This window comes from Canis aureus, chromosome 7, assembly GCF_053574225.1.
Source record: "Canis aureus isolate CA01 chromosome 7, VMU_Caureus_v.1.0, whole genome shotgun sequence".
Lineage (NCBI taxonomy): Eukaryota > Metazoa > Chordata > Mammalia > Carnivora > Canidae > Canis > Canis aureus.
Genome location: NC_135617.1, coordinates 37,019,264 through 37,045,084, shown reverse-complemented (window position 1 = coordinate 37,045,084; position 25,821 = coordinate 37,019,264). Strand labels below are relative to the sequence as shown.

At 37.7% G+C, this 25,821-nt stretch overlaps 1 protein-coding gene across 1 annotated transcript in view; it reads left to right on the top strand.

Annotated features, from left to right (window-relative positions):
* The window catches only part of MTO1 (mitochondrial tRNA translation optimization 1), a 32,696-nt gene continuing 6,875 nt past the window's right edge, over window positions 1-25,821 (top strand). Inside the window, exons 1-11 of the mRNA XM_077903378.1 lie at window positions 1-338; window positions 4,420-4,619; window positions 4,700-4,817; window positions 11,384-11,673; window positions 13,199-13,311; window positions 13,399-13,589; window positions 14,034-14,164; window positions 15,527-15,731; window positions 15,812-15,983; window positions 20,743-20,861; window positions 24,571-24,731. Of these exons, the coding sequence (XP_077759504.1) occupies window positions 122-338; window positions 4,420-4,619; window positions 4,700-4,817; window positions 11,384-11,673; window positions 13,199-13,311; window positions 13,399-13,589; window positions 14,034-14,164; window positions 15,527-15,731; window positions 15,812-15,983; window positions 20,743-20,861; window positions 24,571-24,731 (1,917 nt within the window). The 5' untranslated portion in view covers window positions 1-121. The remainder of the gene's footprint in view (window positions 339-4,419; window positions 4,620-4,699; window positions 4,818-11,383; window positions 11,674-13,198; window positions 13,312-13,398; window positions 13,590-14,033; window positions 14,165-15,526; window positions 15,732-15,811; window positions 15,984-20,742; window positions 20,862-24,570; window positions 24,732-25,821) is intronic.

The window sequence follows — 25,821 nt, the reverse complement described above, 5'->3', positions numbered from 1 at the left end:
AGACCGCTACGCTGTGGCGTCAGAGCAAAGATGGCTGTGCCCTGGAGCCTTTCCCTCGTTCCCTAAGTTTTTGCGCCCATCTCGTGTCAGATGCAGAGTCAGACTCTGCTTTTCTCCAGCCATGTTTTCCGTCCGAGGTTGTGGTCTCTGGGTCGTGGCTTCCCTCACCAAAAAACACCTTCCGTTGGCCCGGTTCATCGGTGACGGCGCGGCGCCCTCGGCTCCGAACTTTGACGTGGTAGTCATTGGCGGAGGCCATGCCGGGACCGAGGCAGCCGCCGCTGCTGCTCGGTGCGGCTCCCGGACCCTGCTACTCACCCACCGCGTGGACACGATCGGTGAGGAGTGTGGGCAGCTTGGGGCTTGGCGTAGGACGCAAGCTGCCAATATGCCCCTTCACCGCTTCCCAGTACCTGGTGCGGGCAGCCTTTCCCCTCCCCCGAGGCTAGTGAGAATCTTAGTGCCTGTGGTTTTATCCTTATTTGAGTTTCACAGATCATGTGGGCCTGCCTGGTTTAGGCAATTCGGTGGACCGTGGGTTGTGCTGCTGCTGACAGAAGTAATTAGTTGGGGAAGTTAGGGGCCGTGCCTTGGGAAAGGAAGAAGCTAAGAATACATGCTGATAGCTTCTTATTCGTTGTCATTTATGCTTTACTAGTTGGTTGCTTTGGGGAAAAAGTGAATTAACAACTGTTACGAATTATTTGTTAAAAGAGTGCTGTGTTCTCTCGAGATTTTGTGAAGCTCTTTTGAAGAACAGTGCTACTTTTTATTGCATTCTATATCTCTACAGGTGTTTATTTCCTGATTTTTATGCTCAGGAACCGACAGTGCTTTGTTCCGCACTTAATAGGCAATGAGTGGACGGCTATAATTTAAAGCAAGATCTCTCTCTGGCACCATAATAGATGCTAGCTAAAACATCATCTTTGTAAATCATGCACGCCTGTTTATTTCCTCCTGCATCTCGCTTAACCATCGACAGTAGAAATAGTAACTGTTTTGCAAAAATTGTGACTAAATCACATATTTGATACTCAAGTACTTTTTAAAAATTACCATTCAAATCATAACTGTAGAGAGATATATATTGTTAACCATGATTCTTTTAGAGGGGAGTGATGTGATTACCCAAAAGATTACAGTTTGTTTATTTTACATTTCAGCGTTATTTACACTTAAAAAAAATAGAGAGTGGATACTACCTTTCAATAATAATTTAAAAACCTAATGAAAAAAATACTGAACTAAGACGATATAAGTAATGTAGGTCTGTAAGGGATAAAGAGATTCTTATCAAAACCCATATTCATATTATTCTACCAACACAATACAACCTGTTTTCTTTTTAAATAAATGCATTTCAGAGACAGTAACTCTTATAGATGAACTTAGTGGATGACAATTTTTTTAAAAGATTTTATTTATTCATGAGAGACACAGAGAGAAGGCAGAGACAAGAGAGGGAGAAGCAGGCTCCTCACAGGGAGCCCTAGGGCTCTAGGATGACGCCCTAGGCGGAAGGCAGACGCTCAACTGCTGAGCCACCCAGGCAACCGGACAATTTTGTTTTTAAATCAAAATCTCATTTGGAAGGTAATTTAATATAGTGAAGTATCTTAAAATATTTCTTCTTGGCCTAAGAAAGATAGCTTTGACCGAGAAAGTTCAACTGACCTAAGAATGCAAAAGGCAAGAATTGTCTTGTGATTTAGTCATTATCATCTGCCAATAATAAAGTTAGAGGCAGAAAGTCTTTTCTCCTTTTTTTAAGATTTCATTTATCTATTTGAGAGAGAGAGAGAGATCACAAGCAGAGAGAAGGAGGAAGAGAGAAGCAGACTCCCCTCTAAGCCAGGAGCCTGATGTGGGGCTTGATCCCAGGACCCTGGAATCATGACCTGAGCCAAAAGCAGATGCTTAACAGACTGAGCCACCTAGGTGCCCCAGCCTTTTTTTCTACTAACCTGGAAAATAATATTTTTTGGCCAACTACTTTTGCATTTCACAATGAAAGAGAAAAGCCCTGTGTGCCTGTTTATTCTGTGTCACATTACCTATGCACTTTATGAAGAATGCTCATCATTGAAGAGATTGTTAGACATTCTGAATTTTAATCCAGGTTTCACTGAGTTCTAGCTGTGTGACTTTGGACAAGGGACAATTTCTTTAACCCCTAGTTTCTTTCTCTATAAAATAGAAGTAACAGTACTAACTTCAGTTTGCTGTAAAGTTTAAGCCGGAAAATATGCAAATCATCTTAAACAGTGCCTGATCTGTTAAGTGGTCAGCTGTTAAACTGTTGTTTTACCATAAGCTTTTCTATGGTACATAGGCAACCTAAATTCTTCAGTAGAAGGAAAAATGGACGGATTTATACATTTTTATTACCATTACCAGCCCCGAGTACTGGTACCACACTTGGGACGTTAGTAGTCTACCTAAGAATACAGATGACTTTCTTATTCCAACTCCAAATGATTGGAAATGAATGCTAGTTTCCTGGAATTCTATGTAGAGAACGATCTTGAGGGCTAAGCAAAAGAAAAGTGGCATGTTCAACTTTTATGTCCATAAGGAGAAGGGCTCAACATTGATAAATATATCTCCTTGAGAAAAGGTTTTCAGCAATTTAAAAAAACAAGGATTTCTTTGCATGTGACTTTCACAAATATAAGTTTTAAGATATGTATATAATATACAGTAATTCAATAAAGGGCCTAAAAATTGTTTAGAGATATAAGGAAGTGGTAGAATTGCAGTATTTGTTTTTTTCCCCTCACCAATGTATAAAGAGACTCATCTCTGGGAATGAAAGTTTGAGAAAAATGTCAGGAATTAGTGGGATTAGAGATTTTTGAAACATTAACTGATTTATAATGGGAGTTAAAAACTAAGTCATTTTGGGGCACCTGGGTGGCTTGGTTGGCATCTAACTTGTGGTGGTTTTGGCTCACATCACAGTCTCCTGGTGGTGAGGTTGAGCCCATACCCCCGCCTTGGCCTCCAGGATCAGTGCATTGTCCCTGTCCCTGCCCCTCTGCCGCCTCCTCTCTCTCTCTTTCAAATAAATAAATCTTTTTAAAAACTCAGTCATTTTTATGAGTATCAATATTTTAAGACAGGGATTGAAACTTTAGATACTCTAGAAGTTAGACACAATTTAAACGTGTAAAGCTAGGTGGATGTAAAACAACATGGAATAATGGGAACAGTGGTGAGCTTCATTGTTTTGTTTGTTTTTAACAAAAGCTTCATGTATACCAAGCAAAATATGACCAGCAAATCACTGAGTTATGAGCTCTAAACTAAAAGTATCTGAGGGGCACTTGGGTGGCTCAGCGGTTGAGTATCTGTGTTTGGCTCAGGTCGTGATCCTGGGGTCCTGGGATTGAGTCCTGCATCAGGTCCCTGCAAGGAGCCTGCTTCTGCCTCTGCCTGTGGCTCTACCTCTATCTCTGTGTCTCTCATGAATAAAGACCTTTTTTTTTTTTTTTTTTTTTTTTTTTTTTTAAGTATCTGAAATCTATCTTCTCTAAAGGCTGGAAAAGGATTACTTAAGAGTGATACAGAATAATAGAAAAAATTATACTTGGTGATGTCATTTCACATTTCTAGTTTTTCCATTTTGATTGCTAAGTAACAATTCAGGTATTTCAAGTGTGTTTAAGTTATTGTGGTGGGGTTTTTTTTTTTTCCCCTAAACAAAAAAGGCCTGGTTGATACAATGTCTGAAAGAGAGGGAAGCATGTAGAGCTATAAAATATGTAAGATTGGACCCGAGTCTATAACTGGGAATTCATTATACTATTCTCTTTTATTCTTTAATAAAATAGCTTAAAATTAGGCCCCTGAATGTCTCAGTCAGTTAAGTGTCTGACTCTTGGTTTCAGCTCAGGTCATGATATATTGGGTCATGGGATCAAGCCCCACGTGGGGTTCCATGCTCAATGAGGAATCTGCTTGAAGATTCTCTTCCTCTGGCCTTCCCCCTGCTCACATGTCCTCTCTATCTCTCAAATCATTAAAGAAGAAATAGCTTAACATTTGTATGTGAAATAATATGTTGAATTAGAAACTAGGAATGCAAATTGGACTTCTTAAAAGTATCTTGATTTGGGAAGGTTTCATAAAGTAAGAATTTCAAAATCACATATTAAAGGAAAAGACAACCTAATGAACCAGTAAAAATATGCGTCAAGGAAAAGATTCAAAAGAAACTACAGTCAGTGGTTTGTTATCCAGGATGCCCTGAGTGACTCCTGTATCTCGTTGAGATTTTCTAATTTTCTCTCTAGCATTTGTTTCAAGTTTTCTTATTGTATGAGATGATTCTAGTCCGTTGTACAGACATTTCCCTATTAAACACTCACTATGTGCAGGGTGCTCATCTATTCATTTGATGTCTGTTCTGTTTAGGTCAGATGTCCTGTAATCCTTCCTTTGGTGGCATTGGCAAGGGGCATTTAATGAGGGAAGTTGATGCCTTGGATGGCCTGTGTTCTCGAATCTGTGACCAGTCTGGTGTACATTACAAAGTATTAAACCGGCGTAAGGGACCAGCTGTTTGGGGTCTGAGAGCTCAAATTGATAGGAAACTCTATAAGCGGAACATGCAGGTAAGGATGGGACATGAAAACAGGAGGGACTGTAGTGATTATTTTAATTTTATGTTTCAACTTGTGTTCTCTTTTGACAGAAAGAAATTCTAAATACACCGCTGCTTACTGTTCAGGAGGGAGCTGTAGAAGATCTTATTCTTACAGAACCAGAGCCTGAGCATACTGGGAAATGTCGTGTCAGTGGTGTGGTTTTAGGTGTGTACTTATTATGTACTTATTATAGATATAATAACAGTGTCAGACTCTGTGAAAAATTAATTTTAGACAGAACGTGAAGATGTTTTGCTTATTTTAGGAAATTGTTGTGCTGTCTCTTCATAGAAGAGGAAGACTACATTAAAAAATCATGTTCTTCCTTTCATCTTGAGTGTCATGAAGTTCAGTCAAGGGGACCCCTGGGTGACTTGGCAGTTTAGCGCCTGCCTTCGCCCCAGGGCATGATCTTGGAGTCCCAGGATCAAGTCGCACATCAGGCTCCCTGCATGGAGCCTGCTTCTCTCTCTGCCTGTGTCTCTGCCTCTCTCTCTCTGTGTGTCTCTCATGAATAAATAAATAAAATCTTTAAAAAAAAAAACAACAGTCAAATTCTAGGCTCATTTATACTATCTTAGTGTAATACTTTATAGCCTACATAAATGTGTTTTTCTCCTGGTCCTTCTGTTGTAATTTTTATTTTTCCTTCTCCTGACTTTTAAGTTTTTTAATTTGTATTTTACAATGTTTTATTTTTATTTTTTTTTTTATTTTTTATTTTTTTATTTTTTATTCATGATAGTCACAGAGAGAGAGAGAGAGAGAGAGAGGCAGAGACACAGGCGGAGGGAGAATCAGACTCCATGCACTGGGAGCCCGATGTGGGATTCGATCCCGAGTCTCCAGGATCGTGCCCTGGGCCAAAGGCAGGCGCCAAACCGCTGCGCCACCCAGGGATCCCTACAATGTTTTATATAAATATATATATATATATTTTTTTTTAAGAGTTACAAATTAATTTTTTTAGAGCAGGAAGAAGGGCAGAGGGAGAGGAAGAAAGAGAATCTTAAGCAGGTTCTACACCCAGTACAGAGCCCAGTCTTACAACTCTGAGATCATGACCTGAGCTGGAATCAAGAGTCAGATGCTTAACCAGCTGAGCCACCAGGTGCCCCATGAATTAATTTTTGAATCAAAATAATACCTGCAGGGGCACCTGGGTGGCTCATTCGGTTAAGCGGCTGCCTTTGACTGAGTTCATGATCCCAGGGTTCTGGAATCCTGCTCAGTGGGAGTTTTCTCTCTCTACTGCTTGTGCTCTCTCATGCTCTCTCTCTCTCAAATAAATAAATAAAATCTAAAAAAAAAAAAAATGCACATAATATTTACAAAAATCAAATAGAATTGAAAAGTTCATATGAGGGATGCCTGGGTGGCTCAGTGGTTGGGCGTCTGCCTTTGGCTAAGGGCATGATCCTGGAGTTCCAGGATCGAGTCCCACGTTGGGCTCCTACAAAGAGCCTGTTTCTCTTCCTTCTGCCTGTGTCTCTGCTTCTTCCTGTGTCTCTTATGAATAAAATAACTAAAATCTTTTAAGAATAAATAAATAAATAAAGTCATATGAAAAAACAATTATCTGTCTTTACGGACCTAACCACTTCAGTTTCACTTCTGATATGTACTTACATATTTCTGACTTTCGGTTTAGGATGATAAAAGTAGTTCTAGAAATGGGTTGTGGTAACAGCTGCACAATATTGTGAATGTACGTAATGATACTGAATTGTACACCTAAAAATGGCAAAAAAAAAAAAGTTAATTTTATGTTATGTATATTTTACATAACAATAAAACATTGTATTCTTGTACCTATAAAATATAGAAAAGGTCTAAAATAGCATTTAAAGTTACCAAATTAAAAAAATAAATAAATAAAAATAAAGTTACCAAATTAACAGAAGCAAGCTAAACGTATAAAGGTCTGCACTAATAAATTTCTAAATAATATGCTTTTTTTTGTACTCCCTAAATTATCAGTATTAGATGTTATCTATTAACTTATAGTAGCTCTCTTTAATCCACTACTTTCTTCCCCTTATCCTTCTAATGTAATTATATTATAAATTTTGGTGATAGTATTTATATTATTATGTTTGAATATTGTTCACTACTTGGATCTGTAGTAATGAACAGATCCGAGTAGTGTGTTATGTTTGTTTGCTTTCATATACCTCTTTGCTTGGGTTAATGTTTGCCTCTCTCTCTCTCTCTCTCTCTCTCTTTCTGTGAGAGGGCACTTGTAATGAGCACTGTGGGGTGTGTATGCAAGTGATATATTAGTGAATTGTACTTCTGAAACCAATATTGCACTGTATGTTAACTAAAATTTAAATAAAAATTTTTTAAAATCAGTATGGACTAGAAGAAAAAATAATGAAAATCTAAAAAAAAAACTTGGGGTGCCTGGGTGGCTCTCAGGTAAGTGTCTGACTCTTGATCTTAGCTTAGATCTTGATTTCAGTGTTGTGAGTTCAAGCCCCACATTGGACTCTTTGCTGGGTGTGGAGCCTACTAAAAAACAAGGGCAGCCCGGGTGGCTCAGCAGTTTAGCTGCCTTCAGCCCAGGGTGTGATCCTGGAGACCCGGGATCAAGTCCCATGTCCGGCTCCCTGCATGGAACCTGCTTCTCCCTCTGCCTGTGTCTCTCATGAATAAATAAATAAAATCCTTAAAAATAAATAAAAATAAACAAAAACAATAATAATAAAAAAGCATAATACATATTTATATTTTTTTGTATGTGGAAGGTTTTTTTCCTTTCTAAAAGTTTCTGGGATTTGTTTGGTTTTTTTTTTTTTAAAGATTTTATTTATTTATTCATGAGAGACACAGAGAGAGAGAGAGAGAGAGAGAGAGAGAGAGGCAGAAACACAGGCAGAGGGAGAACCAGGCTCCCTGTGGGGAGCCCAACATGGGACTCCATCCCAGGATTCCAGGATCATGCCCCAGGCCAAAGGCAGGCACTAAACTGCTGAGCCACTCAGGGATCCCCAAGTTTCTGGGATCTTGTATTTGTCTTTGGTGTTCTGAAATTTTAAAGTAGTGTCCCTTAGTCTGCTCTTTGTTCATTCATTATGGTGAGATACTAAGTGTTCCCTTTTAATCTGGAAATCTGTCCTTGATCTGTATGTTTTCTTCTATTATTTTTCCATGCTTGTTTCTTGTAACTCCTATCCCTTTCTGAATTGGTCTTCTGGGATGCTTCTAGTTTTATTTTTTTGTCATTTTGACATACTTTCTTTGAAAACTTCCTTAAATTTATTGTCTAAATCCTTGTAATGAATTTTAAAATTTTATCATATTTTCATTTATAAATGGTGTCCTTTTTTCTGATTTTTTTTTTAGCATCTTGTTTTGGTTTCTGAATTTAATATCTTGTTTAATCCATATAAGGATTATATTGGTTTTTGAAGTTTCCTTTGATCTGTGTTGTTTTCTTCAGATTCTTTATTCTGTTTCTTTGGCTGCTTGCTTTCATGTACATGGCCTTCCTCAAGTGTCTAGAGAATGTCATCACTTAAAGTACAGATCTTGACCTAATTCCCTTGTTTTAAGAGTAATTTTTATTATAGATTTATTAATTTTTTTAAGTGGGGAATATATATACATAGTAAACAGTTCCTAAAGGGGACAAAAGAATGTAGAGTGAAAAGATGGACTCTTTCTCATCTTGTTCCCCAGCCAACCAGTTTTTCCCCTCAGGAGCACTTCTAGTTTCTTGTGTAGTCTCCATCTGTGTGTGTGTGTGTGTGTGTGTGTGTATCTCAGTGCGTATGGATATAAATATATATATATTTATAGAGAGAGAGTGGGGGCGGGAGGGGGACGCGGAGAGATGCAGAAACATAGGCAGAGGGAGAAGCAGGCTCCATGTAGGGAGCCTGATGCAGGCCTGGATCCCCGGACTCTGGGATCACGCCCTGAGCCGAAGGTAGACGCTCAACCACTGAGCCACCCAGGCATCCCAAAATGTATATATTTTATCAGATAGCAATAGTATCTTATCCACACTGTTCTGTACTTTGTTTTTTTTAACCACTTTATCTGTGTCTTTGCTTTTGGGAGCTATTTCTTTTTTAAAAAGGATTGTGTTTTTGTTCTAATGATTATTTTAGTAACTATGATTTCATATAATATGCTTAAGCTTCTCTTCTGTCAGTGCTTACTGACTTTCCTCTCGGAATAGTTATTAGTTTTATTTTCATTTCCTTTTCTCTCCCCTTCTTCCTTTCTTCTCCAGATTTAATGATTATTGTTTTTATTAGTGCAGACCTTTATATGTTTAGCTTGTTTATACTTGTTACTTAATTTGGTAACTTTATTTTTTTTCTAATTTGGTAACTCTAAATACTATTTTAGACCTTTTCTATATTTTACAGGCACAAGAATACAATTTTTTATTATGGTAAAATGTACATAACATAAAATTAACTTTTTTTGCTATTTTTAAGTGTACAATTCAGTATTAGTAAGTACACACAATATTGTGCAGCTGTTATCACAACCCATTTCTAGAACTACTTCATCATCCTAAACTGAAACTCTGTCTGACTAACTGGTAACTCCCTCTCTTATCCAAAGAATAAATCTAACATTTTCCTATAAAGGGCTGTCTACACACAAAACCTTTTATTTTTTTTTTTAATTTTTTGTATTTCTTTTTTTCTTTTTTTTTTTTTTAATTAGAATTTTTTTTAAAGACTTTTATTCACCTATTCATGAGAGACAGAGAGAGAGAGAGAGAGAGAGAGAGAGAGAGAGAAGCAGAGACACAGGCAGAGGGAGAAGCAGGCTCCATGCAGAAAGCCCGATGCGGGACTCGATCCCAGGTCTCCAGGATCATGCCCTGGGCCGAACGCAGGTGCTAAACTGTTGAGCCACCCAGGGATCCCTATTTATTTTTTTCTTGAATTCGATTTGCCAACATCCTGTCAAGTGCCCCCTCAGTGCCCGTCACCCAGTCACCTCAATCCCCCGCCCACCTCCCTTTCTACTACCCCATGTTTGTTTTCCAGAGTTAGGAGTCTCTCATGTTCTGTCACCCTCACTGATATTTCCCACTTATTTTCTCTCATTTCCCCTTTATTCCCTTTCGCTATTTTTTATATTCCCCTAATAAATGAGACCATATAATGTTTGTCCTTCTCCGATTGACTTACTTCACTCAGCATAATACCCTCCAGTTCCATCCACATCAAAGCAAATGGTGGGTATTTGTCGTTTCTAATGGCTGAGGAATATTCCATTGTATACATAGACCACAGCTTCTTTATCCATTCATCTTTGTTTTTTTTTTTTTTTTTAAAGATTTTATTTATTTATTCATAGAGACAGAGAGAGGCAGAGACACAGGCAGAGGGAGAAGCAGGCATCATACAGAGAGCCCGACGTGGGACTCGATCCAGGGTCTCCAGGATCACGCCCTGGGCCGCAGGCGGCGCTAAACCACTGCGCCACCGGGGCTGCCCGCCATTCATCTTTGGATGGATACCGAGGCTCCTTCCACAGTTTGGATATTGTGGACATTGCTGCTATAAACATTGGGGTGCAGGTGTCCTGCCATTTCACTACATCTGTATCTTTGGGGTAAATCCCCAGCAGTGCAATTGCTGGGTCGTAGGGCAGGTCTATTTTTAACTCTTTGAGGAACCTCCACACAGTTTTCCAGAGTGGCTGCAACAGTTCACATTCCCACCAACAGTGCAAGAGGGTTCCCCTTTCTCCACATCCTCTCCAACATTTGTTGTTTCCTGTCTTGTTAATTTTCCCCATTCTCACTGGTGTGAGGTGGTATCTCATTGTGGTTTTGATTTATATTTCCCTGATGGCAAGTCATGTGAAGCATTTTCTCATGCACTTGTTGGCCATGTCTGTGTCTTTCTCCACACAAAACCTTTATATATAGATTTAACCATTTCTCTCATTTCAGTTCCAGCCTTCATTATTACATCCCTCAGTTCTCATTCTTGGTTCTCCAGTTTGTGAGCTGTGCAGGGCAAATTATTTCATTCTTTTTTTTTTTTTTTTAAGATTTTATTTATTAATGACAGAGAGGGAGACAGGCAGAGGGAGAAGCAGGCTCCGTGCAGGGACCCTGACGTGGGACTCCAGCCCAGGTCTCCAGGATCACACCCTGGGCTGAGGCAGCGCCAAACCTCTGGGCCACCGAGGCTGGCCACCCCCCTTTGTTTTTAAGATTTTATTAATTTATTCATGACAGAGAGAGAGATTTCATTCTTATTAGTATGTTTTCCTCAGATTCTTGAGTTATATCCTTTTCCCATCTGTGAAATCAGTTATTGTTCTTCCATCTGCTTTCTGTCTGAAAATATTTTGAAAGTTCTCATCTTTTGGCAAGTTCTTTCCCATTACTTGTCCTTTTGGGTTTATACCTTTTTTGCGCCTTTATTTCAGGAGGGAGAAGAAATCATGTGAGGTAGTCTCTCATATTTAACCAGGAGTCTAAAATTAATTTTAAAAATTAACTGAGACTAACTTTTCAGTACTGACATGGCTTTAGGAACATGTGAATTAGTTCTTAGATGTTACTATGTTCTCACAGCTGTCTTGGATTCTTGGTATTAATAACATATAGCTTTCTTACTCATTTAAAATTATTTTTCTCAAGCTTCTAAAGACAGTTTCTCTATAGTTCTAATGTAAAATAGTAACATTTCAATTTGATCCATGTTAACAGGACACATTTTTTGCTCTTTCTTATCCTTTAGCGGATGGAAGCACAGTACATGCAGAGAGTGTGGTTCTGACTACCGGGACGTTCCTGAGAGGTGTGATTGTAATTGGATTAGAGATGCATCCAGCAGGACGTTTAGGGGATCAGCCTTCTGTAGGGTTGGCTCAGACTCTGGAGAAGTTGGGGTTTGTGGTGGGAAGATTGAAGACTGGGACTCCACCCCGAATTGCCAAAGAGTCAGTTAATTTTAGCATTCTAAACAAACAGACACCAGATAATCCATCCATACCATTCAGTTTTGTCAGTGAGACAGTGTGGATTAAGGTAAGATAATTTACAAAAACCTAACCTTACAGCTGACAGTGGTTATTCACAGCAGGATATAGCCCCTCTGTCCTTCTTTTTTTCCCTTCTTTCTCTTTTCTTCCCTTCCTTCCTTCCTTCACAATTCACCTTACATCACTATTACTTAGGGTGCAAAAAAGTGATTTTTAAAAGGATTAGCTAATTTAGATAATTGGGTGTTTCCCCATAAGTTCTTAAGTTTCATTACTTCAATAATTTTGCCCTTTTAAACTTTTTTGAAACAATTTGCGACTTACATAAACATTGCAAGACCATAAAACAAACTTCTATAAACCATTGAAATTTACCCATTGTTAATATTTTACTGTATTATCTATGTAGAAATATATAGCTATATGATATTTAATCTATAAAACAGTAGTATAGACATTCTTACTGTTTTCTTTTTTCAGAATATTTGAGAGTAAGTTGCAGAGATCATGACCCTTTATTTCTAAATATTTGAACATGGATTTCAGCTAAGCACAAAGACATGCTCTTATATAACCTCATTGCAATAATGAAATTTGGGGAATTTAACATTGATACAGTGCTATTATCTAGTATAAATATAGTTCATAGTCAGATATGGATATCTTTCGTGATACTGGTATTTTTGAAAAATACAGGATACTTTTGCCTACCTTTGGAATTATAAGAAATTATATAAAAATTATAAAATTATTTTTAAAAGGTATATTGTATGTTTAGAATTGAGGATTGATAACCAATGGTCCTAGTTTCTGATGAGTGTTATCCTGATAAGTGGCCCCAAATATTCTGCTGTCTTGAACAGGTTATATGTTTGCATTGGTAAAATGTAAATTGTGATGCTACTTTCTTAATGTGTTTATTTGTAAACTGCCTATTATAAAATTTCAAGTTTATGGACAGTAGAAAAAAATAGCAAAATGAATCTGTCTCACCCAGCTTCAATAAGTAATATTTTTTGCCATTCTTGTTTCATTTTTCTTTAACACTTTCTTTTTGGGAAGTTTTAAGCTACAGTCCCAAATATCACATCATTTCACTTACAAATACTTTGATATATGTCCTTAACAGATAAGAACTTTGTAAAAACCAACCACAATAGCATGATCATGCCCAGAAAATGAGGACCAAATAAGGACTACACATTGAGTTGGATGACTTGCCTCATAATAACAGTTCCTCTCCTTTTTTTTTTTTTTTTTTGACATTTATATGTGGAAGAAACTGAGTAATCTGTTCTCTAGAATTTCCCACAGTCTAAATTTCTCTGATTTTATCCTTCTGGAGCCTTAAATATGTTCTTCCATTTTCCATATTTTCTGCAAACTGGTAGGCTTGTTTGAATTTAGGTTCATCTTTTGGGTTGCTTTTGGCAAGAATATTTCATTAGTACTCAGCATTATGCATGGGTTTAATGTTTATAAAGTACGTGTATGTCATGTGTGTAATTTATATGAGTAAAAGATAAACTAGTAAAGAAGCAAACATTGTTATAAATAATCCTATATTTTAGCCAGAAGATCAGCTGCCGTGTTACTTGACTCACACGAACCCTAGAGTGGATGAGATTGTCCTTGAGAACCTTCACCTTAATAGTCATATTAAGGAAACTACAAGAGGACCCCGGTAAGGACAAAACATCACATTAAAGAATGATGTCAACCCTCTTTTGTTTGCTTCATTAAATTTTAAAATTTCATTGTCCTATTCTAGGTACTGTCCATCCATTGAATCAAAGGTTTTGCGTTTTCCAAACCGTCTACATCAGGTTTGGTTGGAACCTGAAGGAATGGATTCTGAGCTCATCTACCCTCAAGGGTTATCTGTGACACTGCCAGCTGAATTACAAGAGAAAATGATTACATGCATCAAAGGCTTGGAGAAAGCTAAAATGATTCAACCAGGTAAAGAGAATCATAGCTGCCCCTCCATTTGGCTCAGCATTGCTTTAGCAGGTAGTGAGGAGGTCTTAGCTACAGTCATAGTTGCCTTAGAGCCTCAGAAGACAAAGCCCAACATCCATGTATTTAGATATATTCTTTGTCAAGAGCATTTTTTAAAAGATTTTATTTACTTATTTGACAGAGTGAGAGTACGTACAAGCGGGGGAGCAGCAGGCAGAGGGAGAGCAAGCAACAGGCTCCCCGCTGAGCAGGGTACCCAATGATGTGGGGCTCTATCCCAGGACTCTGGGATCATTGACCTGAGCTGAAGGCAGACACTTAACCGAATGAGCCATTCAGGTGGCCCTGTTTTTCAAGAGCATTTAATGATAATGTTTGCATCTCTACTTTGAGACAAATCCAGCTCTGTTTTTACTTAGTTTGTATTTTTTCTTCTTTGGTCAGGATATGGTGTTCAGTATGATTACTTAGACCCCCGTCAGATCACTCCTTCTCTTGAGACTCATTTGGTGCAACGGCTCTTCTTTGCTGGCCAGATAAATGGCACTACTGGTTATGAGGAAGCTGCAGCTCAAGTAAGAGGTTGTTCAAATGTTACTATAAACAAAAAAAGACTGTTTCACTGGTGTTCCTTCTCTTAATTTCTGTTGTGATAACTATATAGATCTTAGATATACAACTCATAAATTGTAATAGAAGACTTATTTCTGTTTCATGGGTGGCTACTATATACAATAGAATTTTTAAAAACTTGTGGGTTTTGTTGTGGTTATATTTTGTTTTATTTGTGTTCAGTTGACACACAATGTTATAATAGTTTCAGGTATACAACCGAGTGATTTGACAAGTTTATACATTATGCTGTGTTCACTACAAGTGTAGCTACCATCTGTCCTGTCATATCCCTATTACAGTATCATTGACTGTATACCTTATGCTGTGCCAAACACTTGTGGTTTTAATTCTCTCTTCTGAGCTCCTAGGTCTGATACCATATTTGATTAGATTTATTGCATTTGAAATTTTAAAAAAGATTTTATTTTTAGGGACACCTGGGTGGCTCAGCGGTTGAGCATCTGCCTTCGGCTCAGGGCATGATCCTGGGATCTGGGATCAAGGCCTGCATCGGGCTCCCTATGGGGATCCTGCATCTCCCCCTGCCTATATGTCTGTCTCTCTCTCTTTCTCTCTGTCTCTCATGCATAAATAAATAAATCTTTAAAAATAAATAAATAGGGCAGCCTGGATGGCCCAGCGGTTTAGTGCCACCTTCAGCCCAGGGTGTGATCCTGGAGACCTGGGATCGAGTCCTATATCAGGCTCCCTGCATGGAGCCTGCTTCTCCCTTTGCCTGTGTCTCTGCCTCTCTCCCTCTCTCTGTGTCTCCTGAATAAATAAAATCTTTAAGAAGATAAAAATAAATAAATACATACTTTCATAAAGATTTTATTTTCAAATATCTCTATACCCAACCTGGAGCTCAAACTTAACAACCCCGAGATCAAAAGTCACATGCTTTACTGGCTGAACCAGCCAGACATCCCTGAGAGTTTTTGAAAAAGAAAATTAAGTTCTTTCAACATTACTTTGTTGCAAGTTATCATATTCCTCTTAAGTGAGAAGTTATGTTATTTTTACTTAAAAGTGGCAAAAGGCTAGAAGGGTTTTATGAGTGGATTTTTACAAATATATTAGCCCACCTAAGGCTTATCAGGAACGTTAAATACTTTTGAAAACAATGAAACATAACCTTCTAAAGTGGTACATTACCTGTATTCTGTTTTTGAAGAAGTACCACATTTTCTGTCTATTCTCACTCTTCTGGGCAGTGTGTGCTTTCTTACTACCTGATGCTGTTTCTTCCAGGTAGTGTTCTAACTAGAGTAGCTCTTTGTTCTGTTCATAATGGCCTTTTAAACATTTCAGTCCTCTTGTAGGGTGTGATAGCTGGAATCAATGCAAGTCTTCGGGTCAAACACAAGCCTCCTTTTGTTGTCAGCCGAACAGAAGGCTACATAGGAGTCTTGATTGATGACCTCACCACACTGGGTACCAACGAACCATACCGCATGTTTACAAGCCGAGCAGAGTTCCGTTTGTCACTGCGCCCTGATAATGCCGACAGCAGGCTCACATTCCGAGGTAACTCTTCACTGAGTCTTGCAACCAGGTTTTCTCTTTAAAACCTCTCTCATTATATTCTTTTTCCTCCCCTCTTCTAGGGTATAAGGAAGTTGGATGTGTATCCCAACAACGATATGAAAGAGCTTCTTGGATGAAGTCTTCTTTGGAAGAAGGCATTTCTGTGCTAAAATCCATTGAGTTTTCAAGTTCTAAATGGAAAAAGTTAATTCCAGAGGCTTCTATAAGTATTGTTAAAAGTCTGCCACTCAGGTATGCACTTTTAATATAGACTTTTCTCACTTTTTACAAAAAGTGAGATTGTTTCAGAGAGACATTACCTGTGGATTCCTTTTTTAATTTATTTTTTGGATTCCGTATTTTAAATGAATTTAGCTTACTTTTGGCTTCTTTTCAAAATCCTTTAGATACAACCCATTTCCTTATTCAGTATTAAATATACATATGATTCTAAATTATCTTTATCTTTTATATAATATTTCTGTGGCTCCCATTGAGTTCTTCTAGCTTTCTTAAGATTTAGAGGGTCAAACCAAGAAATACTGTTAATCTGCCTTCTGTTATAAGTATGGAGTAGTTGGAAACCTCTTTTTTAAAATTAATTATTTTAGAAAGAGAGAATGTGCCCACATATGAGGGGCAGAGGGAGAGAATCTCAAGCAGACTCTGCTGAGCATGAAGCCAATGCAGGGCTCAGTGTAACAACCCTGAGATCATGACCTGAGCTGAAACAAAGAGTGGGACACCCAACCAACTGAGCCACCTAAGTGCCCCAAAAACCTCTTTGGTTAAGCAGACTATGTTAAATTTTATGGACTTCCATGAAGAGTTCCTTGCTATATGTTAGATTTTTTGTCCTTGTTTTTATTATTCTGGTTATATGGACTCTGAACCTAAAGGACATTAATATAGAGCTTTTGCTTCATAGATGTATTCTTAAGGACTTTGCATGGCTCAAAATCTGCATATTTCAGCACTCATTTTTCCGCATTTAAAAAATGTAAACTAATTTGGGTCGGGATGTGCCCAGAAGGCATAAATCTAAAATCATTGTAACTTAGGGGCACCCTGGTAGCTCTGTGTTTGAGCATCTGCCTTTGGTTCAGGTCATGATCCTGAGGTCCTAGGACTGAGTCCCCCAGCAGACTCCCCAAGAGGAGCCTGCCTCTGCCTATGTCTCTGCCTCTGTGTAAATAAATAAAATCTTTAAAAACATTTTTTTAAATTTAAAAAATTATTGTAACTTAGAAGCAAATATGGTGGTGTTGATCTTGCAATTATGTCTCCAATATATTTTTCTGTTTTATTTTTCCTTTTTTTTAACCCTGTTTTTCTTGTGAGGGATTTTGTAGACTTAAAGGCATACCTATTTTAATGCTGCTTTTTATTATCTCTAATCTTTTCCTTTTTTTTTATTTTTATTTTTTTTATTTTTATTTATTTATGATAGTCACACAGAGAGAGAGGGAGAGAGAGAGGCAGAGACACAGGCAGAGGGAGAAGCAGGCTCCATGCACTGGGAGCCCGACATGGGATTCGATCCCGGGTCTCCAGGATCGCGCCCTGGGCCAAAAGCAGGCGCTAAACCACTGCGCCACCCAGGGATCCCTTTATCTCTAATCTTTTCTTATTTTATTTATTCATGAGAGACACAGAGAGAGAGAGGCAGAGATATAGGGAGAGGGAGAAGCAGGCTCCATGCAGGGAGCCCAATGTGGGACTCGATCCTGGGACTCCAGGATCACGCCCTGAGCCAAAGGCATAGATGCTCAACTGCTGAGCGACCCCGGCAACCCCCCAAGTTTTCATTTTCACAGGAATTTCCCAAAACACTGACTCTACTGTTAGAAGACATTAAGCAGATTTTTAATTATAGTAAAAGTAAGTGTTAAAGAACCTGCATTGTAGTCACCCAAACCAGGGAATCTTATTCACGAGATTGACAGCCCGATTGATAAATGAGGACACTGGATATGTTTACCAGCTAAGTGGCACTGGGAGATGACAGTAGTATAAACATCGTTTATAATCCACTCAGTATTCCAGTATTTGCTTAAATTTAGGAAGGTTCAGATTATTTCAGACTTTGTGCAAAGAATTTATAATGTCATCCTTTGTTTTGACAGATATTGTACTATTTCAAATTTTTTTTTTTACTATTTCAAATTCTTATAACTAAAATTTGTATTGTATTAAATGTGACTAATATATAGTGAGGTAACATTGCTAGTAGGGTAAGTTTTTAACACAGTCTAAAATGTTAATTGATGAATAAAAATATAAATGAAAGGCTATCAGGTTTTTTACCAAATCACAAGAGTAGCCATTTTATTAAGGTGACTAAAAAAATAACAATTTAGCCAAATGCTTTTTTTAATAATTCAAATATCTTTCTCTTCAGGAGAAACCATATTTGATTTCAGCAGAATATTTACAGTCTAGCATTTAGTCTCCCTAAATAAACTCACGTTATCAATGCCTAGATATATAAAGCTAGAAAGGTAGAAGATTGGTCAAAATACATTTATTGCACTTATAGTGTACATGCCAAGCTCTGTGCTAAGCACTCACAAGTTGAACCAGACTTTGAACAGGCATTTTAACAGAAGAGATATACAAGTAACTGCACACACATTTCCTGTCCAGATTAGAGGGAAATACACTGATGTGTTAGATTGTCTCTTATGTTCTGTTGAGGTATACTAACTTGTCCTCTCTGTGCCTGAGCTCTGAACTCTGAGGCTTAAGCTCAATTCAAAGCAAGTTTTGAAGTTTGGATCTAAGAACAGTTCCAAGGCTTATAAATAAAGTATTATTTTTTTAATTTTAAGTTGGATGGTCAAGCACTTTTCTTTGAAGTCATAGATTCCAAGATAATGCTTTTTTTGGTTAATCATTAGATGGTTCCAGTAAGTTCTGTAGTTTAAAAGACAACCCAGCCATTTCCCTTTTGGAGCTTAGGGTTATATGGTTTCACTGTAGCTTATGAGATGAGGCCTCTGTAATTAATTGACCTAATTTGTCTCTTGGAGCACAGCAGAACTGCCCAGAATTTCTGTACATTCTCAGAGCAGTGGTCTGAGGAAAAAATAAGCCAATCATCTGCAAAGGGTGATAATGCATGACTATGGTAATAAACAGTAAAGAAGGTGGTTGGGAGACCTGGGAAGACCTGGCACTCCTGGATGGACAGATCTGACTTTCTGTTGACTTGATAATTAATTTTATTTGGGATGGACAGAATTTATCAGAAACGTTAACCTATTAGAGAAAATATAAAAAAAAAAAAAAACAAAAAAAAAAAGAAAGAAAGAAAATATCAAATTTAGTAAACTAAGGCAGTAAATGTGAGGAAATTGTACAGATCGGTGAGTCTCGTGAGAACCAAACAAAATGAGAAGGAAACTGCAGAATATTTCATAGTTGGGACCACAAGAATGAGGTGAGCCAAGGGCAGTACCATAGTTCAACTAAGTTGTACAAAGGTCTTGGCAACAATGGAACTCCTTATGTACCACTTTTCGTTAGCCTGCCAATAACTTTTTAAATGAATTATAACCAAAAAAGCCAAATGTAAATGAAGTCAGTTATAATTAACAGAGCAACAACTGGTCAAGTTCACTTCACCTTTGGGAAGGGCTAGAAGGTGGGGGTGTCAGATATCAAGAAGGAATCTGAGATCAGTATGAAAGGATTAAACTGGCCAAAGGAGCACTAGAACTTCTGGAGATGAAACATACCGGAAGTTTCTCTCTCTTGTTGGATCTTTCTTAACAAATGTCAATGAATCAAGTTATTACAAATCTTATCTGATCTGTCAGCATTTACTGAGGCATGTTCTCTTGGTGAGCCATGTAAGTTGCCTGAGAATTTCAGCAATTGTCTTTATTAGCTGCATATATTGATTGTTCTCCTCTCTCTTTGCTTTGGCCCAGGAAGCCTTAGTCTAACCAGAGTAGTAGAAGTAGAACTGAGAATTAGCTGCCTAAAGTTTCCAATCAGTAAAAATTGAAATGGAGATAATACTAAGTTAGAAAATATCCAACTAGAAGAATACTTAGGATCCCTTACTTTTTAGAAAAGCGTTTGACCATCATTTTCATCAGTTTGTTTTGAAGAGACTTTAAAACATACTTACAGGGGCCCCTTGTTCTTACTTGGGAAGTTCTGCAAAAGAAAGAAAGAGATCTTTAGCTGGTTTTGAGCAAGCAAGAGGATGACTCCTTCACAGGACATAGGGCTTACCATGACTTAGAAGTAAATTCTCAGGGAATTCAATCAGACCCTTGTTATCAGAGGATATTTTATCCTTACAAGAAAGGGAAGAAAAAAGGATTATAGTAATGCAACCTTTACCAAAACCTATTTCTCATGATAAAGGAAAGGAGTTGGGGAGAGCTACATACTAGTCTTATTGAGGTTCTATTGTGTTGTATATCTACTGCTTTGCTGACTGTGCTTGGAAAGAATTAGGAGTATCTTTTGATATTAGTATTCTGAGATTTGGCGGGGATCCCTGGGTGGCTCAGCGGTTTGGTGCCTGCCTTTGGCCCAGGGCGCAATCCTGGAGTCCTGGAATCGAGTCCCATGTCAGGCTCCCGGCATGGAGCCTGCTTCTCCCTCCTTCTGAATCTCTGCCTCTCTTTCTCTCTATGCCTATCATAAATAAATAAATAAATCTTTAAAAAAAAATTCTGAGATTTGGCATTATTTCCAAGGAATCAAGTTCTTTTTTTTTTTTTTTTAAGATTTTATGTATTTATTCATGAGAGACACACACACACAGAGGCAGAGACATAGGAAGAGGGAGAGGCAGGCTCCCCAGAGGGAGCCCGATATGGGACTTGATCCCAGTACCCCAGGATCACGACCTGAGCCAAAGGCAGACAACCACTAAGCCACCCAGGTGCCCCAGGAATGTTATTTTTGATTGGGCTTATATCATATGGACCCCTATCTTTCGTTTTGTTTTTTGGACCTCTGTGCTAATGAAACTTTTGTGTATTTGCAGAGCTCTAGATGTTCTGAAGTATGAGGAAGTAGACATGAAGTTGTTAGCCAAGGCTGTTCCAGAGCCCTTGAAGAAGTATGTTGAAAGTAGAGAGCTAGCTGAAAGACTGAAAATAGAAGGTAGAAGATAATTTTTTACTTAACATGCCTATATGTTCGCTTTTCCATTTGTGCAAATTATGAATGGACAGCAGATTCATTAAGAAAGAGTGCTATGGGGATCCCTGGGTGGCGCAGCGGTTTGGCGCCTGCCTTTGGCCCAGGGCGCGATCCTGGAGACCCAGGATCGAATCCCACATCAGGCTCCCGGTGCATGGAGCCTGCTTCTCCCTCTGCCTGTGTCTCTGCCTCTCTCTCTCTCTCTCTCTGACTATCATAAATAAATAAAAATTAAAAAAAAAAAAAAAAAAAAAAAAGAAAGAGTGCTATGAAAAAAAAAAAAAAAGAAAGAGTGCTATGTTAAGAGGAGCCATCATTACCATGGAACCAGCATAGTCTTAGGCTCTATGCTACTTACAGTAGAGTTCCCAGGCAAGCAGCATTGCAACACACAGAACTTGTTAGAAATATGGAATCTCACAGTCTACCTCAGACTGAGTAAGCATCTGCATTTTATTTTATTTTTATTTTTATTTTTTTTAGCATCTGCATTTTAACAAGATCCCTGGGTAGTTTGTGAGCACATCTCAAGTTTGGGAAATGCTATAAGGTTTACCAAAAATAACCCAAAAAAGCCAAAAACAAAACTTTTTTTTTCCTTAAACTTCCTTTTACATCTTCCCCATCTGGTGTTCTAACAATGAGAAAAATAATACTGTCTTTGGCTTTGATAATATACTGGAGTACTCTACTAACAAATACTTACTTTGAATCAGGCAAAGAAATCAGAGCCTGCCCCTATACATTATAACATATATCATGCTCTCATACTTTCCAACAGTGAACTGACCATTAAAGCTATAGATGACTTTGTAGTTGTACTATATTTTTTCAAGTTTTTCATTATGAAAAATTTCAGACATAAAAATACTGAGAATAATATCACCTTCTGCATCTTGATAGCTGTTTTTTCCTGAGGTGGCAGATTATTTGGAGAAAAAGGGAATAGAAAGAGCTGGAAAGAAGGGTAGGAGAAGTTGGATAATGATGTACTGTTCAAATATGAAATAACTTTAAATTCCTTGGAGATCAGCCAAAGTGGTAAGAATGCTACATTTCCTCTAGCAATGGCAGTTTCTTTTAGCTCCATAGAGATCTACCGCTTTGCTATGCTTTGGCTGTACATACAGATGACCCAAGTGCTACCTATCATCCCACCATGCAAGTTACCAAAAGTCCAGCAACAAAGGGAAACTCACCAAAACTCTAGAATCATTATTCTGAATGACCAGACACTACACTTACACTAATGTCTAAGAAATAATGTTGACCTTTTATTTCAACATCATGATTTCTCTATTGAGTAAAAATTACTTTATTGAACATTCAGGCTGTTATCACCTGAGAACAGGTGATTAAATTCTATATTTTATATATATATATAAAGTTTATTTAAGTCATCTCTACACCCCACTGTGGGTCTTGAGCTCATAACCCTGAGATCAAGAGTCACATGTTCTTCCAACTGAACCAGCCAGGTGCCCCTAAATTCTATATTTTAAACTTGGTTTGCAATTTACTTTGATCCATAAATCACCAGATTTGTGTTAGAATAATCCAGAATAATTTAACTTGTTCATAGAAAACCCTAACTTCAGCCACAGAGTAGCTACTATTTTGCCTTGTTTTTTTAAAGACTCTGGCATAAAAAAAAAAAAAAAAAAAGACTCTGGCATATATAGACTCTAATTTATATCCATGGCTTAAAAGAAACATTAGGTTAAAATATATCATTGACTGTCAAACCACTATATGCCTCCCACCCCCACCAGGGAGGAAGTTTCTTGATGGCAGAAATCAACTTCGGATTCTTCTTTGTATTATCTCTGTTTTGATATATATGTATATGTGTGTATATATATATATTTGAAAGTTTAAATACATATACCTTTAACATATATATTATCTCTCATTTGTATCCCATGAACTTCTATAGGGTCTATTTATGAGTCATACAATTATATTACAGTTTTTTGTGCTAATTTGTCATATTACAATTTGTATTAAGCCCTTTACATGCAGTATTTTGTTTGACATTTAGAACTGTCCTGTGAAGAATGGGTCTTAGCCTTATTGTCTTAATTTTACATTAAGTGGTAACTTGCCTAAGATCACAAAATTGGTGGGCGGCAGAGCTGGGATTTGAACTTAGCTTGTCTGACAGCAAGGCCTGTGTACTTAACAACTATCTTTTGTTGCCATGAAGACCATCATAAGTCATCTGGGTTAGCCCTTACAATTTCTAGATATGGGGCACCCGGGTGGCTCAGTCAGTTAAGTGTCTGACTCTTGATTTCAGTTCAGATCTTGATCTCAGGGTTGTGAGTTCAAGCCCCACATTGGGCTGCATGCTGGCATGAAACCTACTTTAAAAAAGAAAGAGAAAAGAAGGAACGAAGGAATGAAGGAAAGAAAGAAAAAGGTAAGAAGCTAAGGCCCAGAAGGATAATGATGGGCCCATACTCAGAGGGTAGAGCCAGGCCCAGAGCTGAGATTTTCTAACTGCTAGTCAAGTAACTGAAGCAGATATTACCAAAACCTTTAGGGAAGACTGGCTTTCTTGAACAGGACAGATTGACTACCTCAATTTAGACTTGATCTGATTTGATTTTTTAAATATTTTATTTATTTATTTGACACAGAGAGATATAGAGCAAAAGCACATGGAGCGCCAGGCAGCAAGAGAAGCAGACTCCCGGCTGAGCAGGTAGCCCGATGTGGGGCTCCATCCCAGGACTCTGGGATCATAACGTGAGCTGAAGGCAGATGCTTAACCAATTAAGCCACTCAGGCACCCCTCAATTTAGATTTTAAAACAGGTTTTGAGTTTATTTTTCTAAGAAGAGAATGCTATACAAAATAATTGCTAAATTATCCTTCTAACTTCACTTGAATAAAGCCTTAAAATATTTAAATTGTTACATCTAAAAAACTCCATTTTTAATTAAAAATTATAGCTTTATAATGGACATGATTCTGAAAACCATTTTCTTAAAGAAACAGCTTATCTTTAGGACCTAAAATTCAAACTCACAGCCTATTGAGGGTTAGCACTGAGAGGGAAAAATTTGTACTGAGAGGAAAAGCAGTATCTTCTAATTTTCCAGATTTTTAAAATTTCTAAGTAATCTCTACAATGAGCATGGGGCTTGAACTTACAACCCTAAGATCAAGAGCCCCATGCTTTACTGCCTGAGCCAGCAAGGAGCCTTTTAATTTTCCAGGTTTTATTTTTTTTAAGATTTTATTTATTTACTTGACAGAGAGGGAGAGTGAGAGAACACAAGCAGGGAGAATGGCAGGGGGAGAGAGAGAGAACAGACTTCCCACCAAGCAGGGAGTCTGATTTGGGGCTTCATCCCAGAACCTGAGACACTTAACCTGCTGAGCCACCCAGGCACCCCAATTTTCCAGATTTTTGAAATGAAAGGACATGCAGTAAACTATCAGATGGAATGCTGCAGTTGGTGTGCAAGATATGCCCTCATTTAGCTTCAATTTTCTCATCTACAAAAGGGAACACTTACGCCACTTATTTCATGGTGCTGGGAAAAGTGTTGAAAGTGATAACGTATACAGAAGTTTTTGTAAGTAAAAACTATAAAACACAAGTTGTTAATATCATCTGAGTATCATAATTAATTAATAATTAATTAATTCTGTTCACCAGCCACTTATGAATCAGTGTTGTTCCATCAGCAACAACAAATAAAGGAAGTTCAGCAGGATGAAGCTCTCCAACTGCCAAAAGACCTAGATTATTTAACCCTCAGAGATGTGTCTTTGTCTTATGAAGTTCGAGAGAAGCTACATTTCATTCGCCCAGAAACGGTAAGAAACCAGGCAGTGGAAAGGAGAGGGTTATAAATAAAGAGCCAGTGCTTTAATTTTTTAAACTTTGATTTATAGTGATCACATAATTAATGTTTTGTTTCATCATAAAAAATCTAACCTTGTATTTTCTTATATCTCTTTGTATGACAGATGGTTTGTTTTTGAGAGACCAAAAAACTTAGTCTAAATAAATAACTAGAAGAATTGAGTTGATTAAAATTATTCTCTAGTTCCTACTATATGCTAAACCATCAGTGCAAACAAACCAGTATAATACATGATAAAAAAGAAAACACATTAGGTTAATACATGTGAGTAGTTTTCAAATCACCACTTGGATCCCTCCCTAGGAGTTCCATAGTGTTGGCTTAGAAGCTGTTAGGAGGAAGAAGGGAACCAAAAAAAGGTCCTGAACCCCATGCTTCAGTCTAAGTGTGTGTGTGTGTGTGTGTCTCTGTAAGTATCTGTAAACAAATTAAAATTTTTATTTTATAATATATAGTATTGGACTTTTAATAACAAATATTTAAAGACAGGCTATATTTATTGATTCTGAGATGCACATTTAATATTTATGCAACTGAGTTGTATCTTAAAAATGGATGGTGTATCGTAGTTTAATGAGCAGTGGCTTTTTTTTAGTGGTGATTCATACGGTAAAAGGCACTTAACAAAAAAATAACCTGTAAAAAAAACTGAAAAAAAAGAGTGTTTTTTTTTTAAGATTTTATTTATTTATTTATTCATGAGAGACACAGAGAGAGAGAGAGAGAGAGAGAGAGAGGCAGAGACACAGGCAGAGGGAGAAACAGGCTCCATGCAGGGAACCCAATGTGGGACTCGAACCTGGGACTCCAGATCACACCCTGGGCCGAAGGCAGGCTCTAAACCGCTGAGCCACCCAGGGATCCCCAAAAAAATTATTTTTAAAGGGAGAAGTGATTCCATCAATATAAACATGATGCTCTTAGTGATAATCATCATGGAAACTAAGCTTATAGGACTTATATTTTATAACTCTGTATATGCTGTTCATTTATGTTTTTATGGATAGTCATAGGCTGCACTGCACAATATGATAGCTAAA